This window comes from Pecten maximus, chromosome 11, assembly GCF_902652985.1.
Source record: "Pecten maximus chromosome 11, xPecMax1.1, whole genome shotgun sequence".
NCBI classification, from domain to species: domain Eukaryota; kingdom Metazoa; phylum Mollusca; class Bivalvia; order Pectinida; family Pectinidae; genus Pecten; species Pecten maximus.
In genome coordinates this window covers 4,396,242-4,408,693 of record NC_047025.1, presented here as the reverse complement: position 1 = coordinate 4,408,693, position 12,452 = coordinate 4,396,242, and the positions used below count along the sequence as shown (strand labels likewise).

The following is a 12,452-nucleotide window of genomic DNA, read 5'->3' as shown; positions in this document are numbered from 1 at the left end:
TTCACGTCATAATTTTCTGATGTTCTTACGTCACTTAATAAGGTAAGTGCATCATATTTCTCCTATCAATATCCAAATCTCGAAGCAAACATTGGAATGTTTGTGATATATGTGAAGTTCCGCCGCGTCTGCTAAGTTGACCCGCGTTGTATGTACATCCGGGCTTCTTCGATGCCGTAAATCGGCCTGACGATAACTGCCACAATTTGGTACACTGGAGGCAGTTATCGTCAGTTTTGCATAATCGAAATAAATAACCTAGTCTTTTAGAAGACCCAATTGTTTGTTCTAAATTTAAGATTTGATTTTAAAAGATCAGTATTTGATCTGTGTCTTCCAAGTTGCATCTGTTATTTATTGATATCGTAATATTGTATTAGCATACGTAACATCGATGCTGAATGTAATGTTCACTGTTGCAAAGTGCTTGTAAGCTCGGGCAGCACGTGCAGAAACCCAAAACATTTCCGACAATGATAATTGCCCGGTTGCATATTTGTAAACGGTTTAAATGCATTTTTTTTGTTGATCAATGCATGTTCTTTAAACGTAGACATGATATTTTTTGTGTTTATAACAAGAAACATTTCAAAACGCATGAAAATATTGACGGTGACGATAACTGCCTCCACCTGATGATAACTGCCTCTGTTCGGCTGGAAATACAAATAAAGTATGTTCCCTCGTATAAGTGACAAACGCTCAACGAGTCAGACTCAGGTAAACACAACACTAGCCTAAGCTTAACCTACAACAGTTTATTTATTTTTATGAACAGTATTCACTGGTAATGAAGCAGTCATACTTAACCTGACGATAATACCCTCCATTGCTCTATATACAAATAATGAACTGTAGTTGGAAATATTTACAAAATATCATGAAATATGGCTATAAAAATAGCATTTTTCATTTTTTTTTTTTTTTTTGAAAACCCAAAATCACCCCAAAAATATGTTACAGACAATTAACTTTGAATTAGGTTTAAAAATTAAAGAAAATCAATCAATCGTAAGTTAAGGTTCAGACACAATTTTGTTTGTTTACAAACATTAACAAAAAGTGTATTAAATAGTCCATAACACATAAATGTGGGCTGCATGGTCTTAACTTGCATTGCCATGCTTTGAATTGAAATAACTATTTCAGGTTTGCTTGACTTAATAAATCACAACACTTTCTAGTAATGTTGTACAATATTGATGTAAACATTGTATGAGTATACTCTGCATAAGTATACATTGTTGAATACACTTGAATTTGTATAAGTTTACTTTATACTTTGTATTTGTATACTTTATACTTTGTATAAGTAATTATACATACATATATACATAAACTGTTCTTTTAAAAGGACACAAGACACTATTATCAATAAACAATAAATTCAATCAAACAATTACGAAGACTCTAACATAAATATATGATTGACTAATTCAATAACAATATGTCTGTGGGATAAGTAAGAGGTCAAAAGGGCCTGTGCATGCGAACCTGTCAGGACACTTTACCTCGCACTGGTAGTTTCACTTTGGCGAGTTCTAATGGAGACGGATTTTGTACTTCACATTCAAAAGAAATTATTTGAAAATCAGCAACACGTACACATTAATGAACAAGAATTAAAATTAAAGTGTCGGAAACATATAATTCTACATATTACTCATTTAACTTACCATTGTTGAATGGATTTCCGTTTTCCCAAGCACAATACGATGACTTTCCCATCTCCGTAAATAACGTGAATTCATAATTTTGCTTACAATCGTCCTTGTGTGGTTAAGTCGACATATCTGGATATCGCCTTCATGTATTAGGCGAAATCTTGGGCCTGTAAAGGGTTTGGATACATTTGTAACTGGAGATGAACATGGTCGATTAACACTGTTTGAACTTGCGCCCGTCTCGTTCTTTATAATCCCATTGGAATACGGAAGGATTGATCGCGGACTGGATTCGATTTCTTCAATTTGAATAATATCCACGTCCGATGAAGATGACTCGGTGTTAACGCTTTCTATGTTGGTGACGAGAGTCGCCATATTCCTTGGTACTTCACGATCGTCTCCTCTCAAAGTCTCAACATTGTTACGCGCAGTTGCAGCTGAGGCAGCAGGGCAGTCGAGCCCGGTGATGGCCAACATCGTTCGACAATAACTGTAAATACAAGCCAGTTTGCCGGAATAAGTTAAAACACACGACAATATTAAGAGTAAAACATCATTTCCCGTTACTGTCTACTCCTCTGAATTTCCCGGTTGCTGTCAAAATACGATAATAACATGAACACAATGGACTCTCACGGTGTAAATATAGTAACGACTGTCTACTGGGTCACGTGATCTGGATGTGACGTAGATAGCTCGCGAGCGTGTTACTTTTTATAATACAGAAACTGATCACACTCACGCCTGCCGTTGATAATATGGCAATGTTTATACATAGAAACCATGGATTTCGGTGAATGTACGTTACATGATGTTTGGCTAGAAATAGAATGCGTGACTCTTTCGTCGATTTGTTACGAGGAACTAATTGATAAAAAATGCCGCACCCTGTTCAAGAAATTTGATCGATGTCCACAAAGGACAGTTTGATTTTTTCACGTTTTTTTTTATTTTTTTTTTCTCTCGTAAAATAGTATTTACTACCAAACCTCCCGTAACATAATCAGCTCATAATACACCATTTGTTTATCTGTTGTTTTTTTTGTTTTTTTTTTTGTTTTTGTTTTTGTTTTTAATTAGATCTATTTATATTTTGTTTATTTTCTTTTTCTTTATTTTTCAAGTGTTTCACCTCAACAAACTGGTCTTTAGTTGAGTGCTCGCCCCTGTGAGGAAGGCTTTGGGTTCTGTCACCTGGCCTTTAGTTGAGCGTTCGCCCATGTGAGGAAGGCTTTGGGTTCTGTCCACTGGCCTTTAGTTGAGCGTTCGCCCCTGTGAGGAAGGCCTTGGGTTCTGTCCCCTGGCCTTTAGTTGAGCGTTCGCCCCTGTGAGGAAGGCTTTGGGTCCTGTCCCCTGGCCTTTAGTTGAGCGTTCGCTCCTGTGGGGAAAGCTTTGGGTTCTGTCCCCTGGCCTTTAGTTGAGCGTTCGCCCCTGTGGGGAAGGCTTTGGGTTCTGTCCACTGGCCTTTAGTTGAGCGTTCGCCCCTGTGACGAAGGCCTTGGGTTCTGTCCCCTGGCCTTTAGTTGAGCGTCTGTCCCCGAGGAAGGCTTTGGGTTCTGTCCCCTGGCATTTAGTTGAGCGTTCGCACCTATGAGGGAGGCTTTGGATTCTGTCCCCTGGCCTTTAGTTGAGAGTCTGCCCCCGAGGAAGGCTTCGGGTTCTGTCCCCTGGCCTTTAGTTGAGCGTTTGCCCCTGTGAGAAAGGCTTTGGGTTCTGTCCCCTGGCCTTTAGTTGAGCGTTCGCCCATATGAGGGAGGGTTTTAGGTTCTGTCCCCTGGCCTTTAGTTGAGCGTTCGTCCCTGTGAGGAAGGCTTTGGGTTCTGTCCTCTGGCTTTTAGTTGAGCGTTCGTCCCTGTGAGGAAGGCTTTGGGTCCTATCCTCTGGCCTTTAGTTGAGCGTCTGGTGAATGGTGTTTTACTGTAATCATAATTTCAGTTTTTACTTAGGAACATACAGGTTAAACACAACATCTCCAATAAACAGTGATGCAATATATTTTGTTTATAGACAACCCTAACTCCATGCCAATCAGCATGTAGTGTCATTAAGGAGATATTCTTTTTTTTTTTTATCATTTTATTTATTTATTTATTTATTTTTTGCGCTGTCTTCGATTACGATACTGTCATTAGCGTTTACAACTAATCGTTTTCGTATATAACTTTTTTTGTATCACCCTACGATGAAATTTCGATGATAATGTCATTTGTCTGCTTTCTCTCCCTATAACAAAGACCTATATCACAGAGCCGTATCTGGGAGGTAAATCGATGTGTGATCTATAACGACTGTTAAACTTCTGAACGTTACTTTGGAGTGATTGCACCGGTATCTGTGTAGTCCACCTGGAATTAAACATGTAGAAGTATATATAGATAAGCACTTAGATATATGCAAGAAGATGTTCAATATCACAAAATGACAGTGTCAGTAGAATATCTTTGCTTAAAAGGCACTTTATGGACTTTGAGTACCCGAAGCAATCGAAATTACAACCGTAAGTAATGTGACGAAAACATTTTACTCGCTAAATACTTTACTCGACGGTTTTCAATATATACTGATCATATTGGTGTTAAATACATTTGTTCGTCTTAATATCACTTTTTTTATCGAATTTGTTGTCTAACATTATCTTTTTATTCTGTATATACAATGTACGTCAGTCTCTGCTCATTTTTAATTTTAATGATGTGAAAATTGTCAAAGTTGTGTTCAAATCTTGTAACAAACAAAAACAAAAACAAAACAAAAAAAATAAAAAAGGAATTCTAATTACTTTCTGTGTTTTCAATATCTCTTTAAAAAAAAATACATTTTAAATGATGTAAGAACAGTATATCTGACTGTACGGAGATGAAAATGTATGGAAAAAAAAGTCAGAAATATGTATAAGTTTACAAAATAGTGCTTGCCTTTTGTTACTTAAACGCATATTACATTGCAAAGCCTTAAGCTATACATTACTGTATATTACTCGTATAACAGCAGTCAAAAGAAAAGTAGTTTCTTTTCCTACTTAGCGCTAAGCCTTATGGGAATGGGACGACTGGTTCGCCCGTTGTCAGTATAATGTGACTTGGGTGGGTTGGCCTGCTGGATGTCTTTGGTAGTATGCTTCAGTGAGGTAGCACTATGAAGTCGGGATCAGTTCAGCGCTTTCACAAGGATTAATTAATTAGATTAGCTATCGATATCTCTCTCCGAGATCGGATCGAAAAAGTTCATGCTCGTGTCTCTCGCCATATCCACGCTTCGCGCTCCCTCCGAGTGCGTCGCCGCGCCCCCTAATACAAGGGGACACAAGTCCTGCGCCCTCCAAGTCCGTTAACCTTCTCCACGGTGAAGGAGACAAACTCAAACATACCGCAGCATTCCGAAATGCACATGCATACAACTCACACATACAACTCACACATACAACTCACACATACAACTCACATACAACTCACATATACAACTCACACATACAACTCACACATACAACTCACACATACAACACACCTATACAACTCACACATACAACCCACACATACAACTCACACATACAACACACGCATACAAGTCACACATACAACTCACACATACAACTCACACATACAACCCACACATACAACTCACACATACAACTCACACATACAACTCTAACATACAACTCACACATACAACTCTAACATACAACTCACACATACAACTCACGCATACAATTCACACATACAACTCACACATACAACTCACGCATACAACTCACACATACAACTCTAACATACAACTCACACATTTAGTATACAGGGAGGCTGTCCTTAAATGACCATAGCTGTTGAAAGGACGTTAATCACTACTAAACAACTATTTCTTTAATGTCTTAGGTCAAGATGTAGGTCAGGGTGACCTATTTTTGGTACGCGACACACTCACTCACATACAAATGTAGGTGAACTAATGCCCATAGTATGGAGTTCCAATGACAAATAGTGTAGGAGATGAAGCCCAGATAAACTTGTCCTTTTATATAGGGCAAAGGTCAAGATGTAGGTCAGGCTGACCTATTTTTGGTACGCGACACACCCAATCACATAGGTGAACTAATGCCCATAGTATGGAGTTCCAATGACAAATAGCGTAGGAGATGAAGTCCAGATACACTTGTCCTTTTATATAGGGCAAAGGTCAAAATGTAGGTCAGGGTGACCTATTTTTGATACATCATACATGTACATCACCTCACCTTGGTAAACCAATGCCCCAAATATGATGTTCCAGTGACGAGTAGCTTAGGAGATTATGTCTTGACAAACCTTTTCTTTGATGTAGGTCAAAGGTCAAAATGTCGATCAGGGTGACATACTTTTCATGCATGACACATCGCCTCACTCATGCATAAAGTGACAAAGTGACAATTACACTAATTTACTCCTAGTATATTTACATGGTGTTCAAAATCAAAGAGAAGTAAAGATACTGTTGACATAAGATTTAATCAAATTTAATTGCGTTAATGAAGCAAACGGATTGGACTACTGATATTTACGTCTCTGATTAAAGTGATAAGTGTTTTCAATTCGCATTAACCAAGCCCGCGTATTTATGCTCAATATTTTTACCCATGAAAATAGTTGATTCCTTTTCCCTGGTTGCTTAAGTTATGAGCTTTGTGGTAACACCAAAGACTTTTTTTAAAGTAACTCAAAGTGAAAATAATGAAATGAAAACACATTTTTTTTCTCTGATTAATAGGTACCCCAATTATTAGTATAAACGTCCACTCGGCGAATCAGAACTTGGAGGTGAATAGACAATCCGTAGTATTTCTTAGATATACTGCCTGTTCCGTTCGGAATGATAGAATATTCAGAAATTGTACCTCGAAATTGACAAAAATGTTACATTCGGCTAACCTCGGCCGATTCCGGTATCCTTCAATATTCGATGCAATCGCAACATCTCGGGGAAATTTCCGGCAACACTCGGAAATCTACTCCCTCGAATGCAAATCGCAACATCTCGGGGAAATTTTCGGCAACACTCGGAAATCTAGTTTTCCGAGTGTTGCCGGAAATGTCCCCGAGATGTTGCGATTGCCTTCGATGTAGGTACGGACTCGGCCGAGATGTGACGAGTGGACATGTTATAATGTCACTGTGTAGTCGGAGAAGGCGTAAATAAAGTGCTGTTTAAAGTTGTACCTTATTCTTTGTTGAGTTTAACAATAGAATTGTTAACATAATAATAATAATAATAATAAAAAGCAACTGTAGAGGGATTAGAATGATGTGAGCCAGAAGATTTCATAAGTCGTTTATCAAATTTCCAATACAACCTTGGATCACTCGAGGATTTTAAGAGAATTGATCTACGTCATCGCCTGGTTGTTATTCCTAATAGAGTATGGACATGTGTCTGGATTTTTTAGACTCTTCACGGATTTCCTCCTACAGAAATCCCTCGCGCGCGCTTTCATCCGGGCAAAAAGGCCGAATAAGTGTAATTTGATATGTTTTGTTTCGCAATGGCTGTAAAAGTAAAACAAGTTATATTTAGATGCTGATGCTGAATGATGCTGCGAAATATGATATATATTGATACATTGGTAACTTTATTTTCCTGATGATGAGGATGATGGATGTTTATGAGTGAGGTGTATTGATCCAATGAAGATGATGATACATGTACACGTCCATATACAATATCCAGTGTGCGAACTAGAATGTGAGTGTGTATGTTAATGTTTTTGAAAAGTCGTTTAAGAGATTTTAGCACATTTGACCTCTGTGACATTGATTCATTCGTTTAAACACGCTAAGTAGCCCTTCATCTCAACAGAAAACGGGCCAATTATCATGGCTATAGGTCACTTGGCGATTAAGAAGATGTTTAAAGATTTGAATATGTATGACCCATGTGACCTTGAAAGTATGTCAATGTAAATCATATGAGCTTCTTTGGTAGCCTGCCATACTGGTATGCTGCAGGCTCACTATCAAGACCCTGTGTCTCTTGGTTATTGAGAATACGTTTAAAAGATTTTAACACAATTAAGCCCCGTTTCCTTGAAAGTAGGTCAAGGTAATTGATTGGAACAAACTTTGTAGCCCTTCATCACAACATGCTACTGCCCGAATATCATGACCCTAGGCCTCTTTGGTATTGAGAAGAAGTCGAATATGTAAATTGTTTACGACGGACGACGAACGACGCACGACGAACAAAAAAAAGGCGATCGCAATTGATATTAAAAATATTATGCCTGATAATATTTTCCCACCGTGATTTTTGTGTCGCTTGCGAACGCAGATTGCAGATAAGAATCACAGTGTCGACGTCGGCAGCATAAACTTCACAGATCTTCCTAACTTAAGGGGCTTGCTTGGTTTTGCATTTCAGGTCCGACGGTTAAAGGTCAAGGTCACTGTTACTATAAATAGAATGTGTTTCCGTGCGATAAGTCAAGTTTCCTTGAGCTAATCAAGCTCAAACTTCATACAGACCGTCCTTCCCAAAGGTGCTTGCATTGGATTGCTTTGCATATATGAAAGTCAAAGGTCAAGGGTAACTTTTACTAAAAATAGAAAATTAGAGTCCGTGCCATAACGTAAGTTTCCTTGTGTTGATCAAACTCAAACTTCATACATAGAGGATATCTAACAGTGTCTTCAGTAATACCAAATATATTTCACGAGTGGGGCTAATATTTTGATATTTTTCACTCGTGCTGCGCACTCGTGAAAAATATCAAAATATTAGCCCCACTCGTGAAATATATTTGGTATTACTGAAGACACTGTTAGATATTCTGTTTATTACATTTTTTATCAACGAAAACCCTACCCCGTATGCTAACTAGGACAACAGCGATAATTTGTAAACAAAAAAAGTAGTTTCCCTTGTCCAGGTGCTGACATATACATGTATGTCGGGCTTTCTGATTGGTCAATTATTTTGGTATTTTCTAATCATTAATTTGATTGGTCAAATCAGCAAAAGTGATATTTTTGAAAAATATCACTTTTATAGAATGAATAATTTTTGATATTTCACTGGTAAAAATGTAATAAAGACCTTTCTTACCATAAGTGCTTGCCTGGGATTTCTTTCCAGGTCCGTTCAAAAGTCAAGGTCGCTGTTTCTAAAAATGGAGAAGTTTTATTTCCTTGTGATAACTCTGTAATTACACAACTTTCTGCGTAGGCGAAACATCCACTTTCGAGGAATTCTTGTTACAATTATAGTCGCTTTAAACAAAATATTAGAATTTGCTATGCAACGTCGTACTGAAAGCTTTGGTTAAAACAAACCATTAATACAGTAAGGACCGTAGCTTTTAATACTTTTACCCTTTCCCCCGCGATTTATGGTGACGAGTGTACATGGAGAAATAATCACCGTGTTTCCTGGTGATAGACCAATTATGCCGATCGATCACCGGGGTTAAATCATCAAAGATCGCGGTGACCAAGCGTGCCGCGGTGAACCTCCGCGATCGAGACACTGAGGACCACAGAGGATCAGAGAGGATCAGCAGGACTCATCGGTGCCGACTCATGCGATAAAATTTACCTGTAATATGAATCGGTATGGAGTAATTACATGTATATAACTGACACCCATCAACGCTATGATCGATGTGACCAGGGACGTACGGTATAACCATTTGCCATTGGTTTTAATTGTTTCCATCTCTTATAAATGCCGTAGAATTAAACATCAGTTTTACTTAGCTTGAAAATATGATGATTTCTTTTTGTCACTAGTCGTAGTCTAGAGGGGACATAGATAATGTCTAGTATATTTAGATATATAAAGAACTGTAAAAATTCCGCTGTGTGTCGCTGACAGGTAAAAGAAAGTAGATTTGATGGAAGTTATTTCTTGAGTAGTAGATCTAAGAATCACTGTGTGATGATCATTTATCATTTCAAACAACTTTAATCCAAGTAAGGATATAATTTGCATACATTTCTGGTGTAGGGCCAGAACGCACTAGCCTACTATATGAAAACATTGAATGTGCCGTCACCGTTTGGTGTCGCTAAGATATAAGGTGTAAATACAATAAAACCGGTGTGAAATCGCACGTATCTTACCAATATGGATAAATGAGATATTTATTTACCCCAGATCACCCATTTAGTCCCACCTAGGTGTTTCATTCCGTCAGTATAGACCCTTGCTTTACGCTAGTCAAAATTTCACGCTGTTGACCTGCCATTTTGTAAGTGACAGTACGACTAACAACCCGAATCGGAACGCAATGGACCGAAAAGACCATATATAATTTATTGTGTTTTTCTTCTAAAGTAGTTTGAATCAAGAAAACTAAGCTTATTATTTCACAAAACCTGTTATATTAAATTCAAAAATTCATAATTTCTTAATTATAAGCGGTAAAATCTATAGAAATAAAAGTTGTATCATCGCACATGGTTAGGTAATTAGGCCGACCGCGACCTACAATGTATAGTTAGCAACATGGCGTCGAATCCAGAATGAAATATTGACTAGCGTAAAGCGAGGGTCTATAAGGACTGAATAAAACACCTAGATGGGACTAAATGGGTATACTGGGGTAAATAACTATCTCATTTATCCATATATGTAAGTGTTATGTCATTCCCGATTTTATTGTCAGCTGTCGGAGAATTCCACGTCTTCATATCGTAGTGTGCCAGACGAGGCCAATAGAAACTCTGGCTAATTCCACATATGAAACTGATCAAAAGTGGGAATAACACTAATTATGTGTAATGATACTGGTTGCATAGTCAAAAACCTGCAATATATCGTATCTTAGGGCACCATATAATATGGGTGTTAAATGTACCGGCAGTTTCATGTCTTCACATTAATATCATGTCACTGAGTATTTTTTTTTTCACTCTGGCCTATTTTATGGTTACTGTTTCTATCAAAAATGTGATTTCAATGATTTTTATAAAATCTTAATACTTGTACGAATTTCATCGGTTAGATTGACAAGTCACCTTATACAAAGCAGATGACACTGAAGTTCGTCACACCTCAGTGAGCATTGTTGCTGTCAATCAAACGCCGCGGAAAGGCTTTGCGCGTATTTCATTGGTTGATAAGAATGATTGACAAGTCATTCTCCGTGCACAGGTAAGATTTACAAGACAGTTACGAAATGTCTTGTTATTACTATGCATCAATCTTTTACAGATAAATATATTTTCAAATAAATGATAACTATTCTTTTAAAGTTTTGCTATCAGAAAGTTAGTTTTATCACGTTTATGACCATAACGAGTTAAATACATGTATATCAATCCATAATTTTACCATCGATCATTGGAATTGTGGAAGTTATTTAATTCATGTTACGGTGTTTGTCTTGTTGAGTACGGCAATAAGATGCATGTTAAAAGCACACGATTTGTAAATGATCTCCATTTCGATAGTGATACTTCACGCATACGAAAGTCAGTACATGGTATTACATCAACAGTTTCTTTGGTATTTTTGATAATAAACATTATATTTATTTAACATTATTTAAGAAGACAGTACGGTGGTTTTTAGAAGATAAAAAACATATTTGCTGATTATTTCATGTGATAACAATAAAATTTCAACGTATATTTTTTTCTGAAGCGTGTGATTTAAATATTAAGCTGTTAAAGCATTTCTTTATTTTAGAATCCATGTGACACAATCAAATGTTTTTTCCAAAGACTATATTGCTAGAGATCATATATATTTATGAATATATATGAATTACATCAATTGTATTTGACATGTATTTTGAAAGTTCATTGCATTATCTAAAAACATTTTCTAATAAAATATTTAACATAAAATGTGGGTTTTTTTTTTAGTCATACATGTATATAAAACTTTAGTCATTTCAGTATATATCACAAGTGGTACATGTACAGAGTTAAAGTTCTTGGTGTTCAAATGCTGACGTGGTGAAACTCGGTGTTAAAGTGTACCAAGAACAAAAAAACGATATTCAAACATGTTATTTTTTGTAAAAACCAATGAATGATGTCGCGAACCACATCAAAATCGGTTGGCCGAGTGCCGAGATAAAATCTAAGCATTATATTCTATACAAAACCCGCTTCAAGTCATGAAGAACACTTAATTCAGAAAGTAATATATTATAATCATCATGATCTACAATAGACTAAATCTCTCACGTATGAATACCAGTGTTGGAGCCTGCAACAAACTTCTACATATACAGATTTTATCCCGAGGGTATTTTACATGTCATGGTCTCGGGGATAACGGACGATTACATTCTTGAGAAAGATATAATTTTTATATGATCGTTGTCAGTGAAATTAAATAAAAGTGATTCGCAACAATTATAATATAATTGATACTTTATGTACAGGTACATAGTATAGGTTCTTACTAAAACCATCATTTTCGCTCCGTTTTTTATATATATATAGAAAACATACAATTTAGTTCATCGTGATTAATCATAATTTATACTAAAACTTATTAACTCGCAATAATTTTCGTGTATGAATTTTTCAAATTTTATTTATTTATTTTTTATTATCATTAAAAACTTTTTTTTGTTATTGTGTCATTATTGTGAAGTGATCGAGATCATTGTGGTTTTACTTTCCATTCGTGTGTCACAAGTCATATCTTCACTTAAAACAGGACTTTAGAAGATTAGAAACATGTTCGGAGAATTACGAATTGAGTGGCTTAGTATAACCGCTAAACAATTACCAAGTGTGAAATTATGGTCCACAAGCTCGTCACACCTGTCACTGCACTACAGGTGTCTGGTGTTCTAATCGG

General features: G+C 36.7%; 1 protein-coding gene across 1 annotated transcript in view; it reads right to left on the bottom strand.

Annotated features, from left to right (window-relative positions):
- Positions 1-2,329, bottom strand: part of LOC117337568 (C-Maf-inducing protein-like) — a 94,482-nt gene extending 92,153 nt beyond the window's left edge. The window contains exon 1 of the mRNA XM_033898606.1: positions 1,677-2,329. Coding sequence (XP_033754497.1) covers positions 1,677-2,144 — 468 coding nt within the window. The 5' untranslated portion in view covers positions 2,145-2,329. The remainder of the gene's footprint in view (positions 1-1,676) is intronic.
- Positions 2,330-12,452: the final 10,123 nt, after the last annotated feature.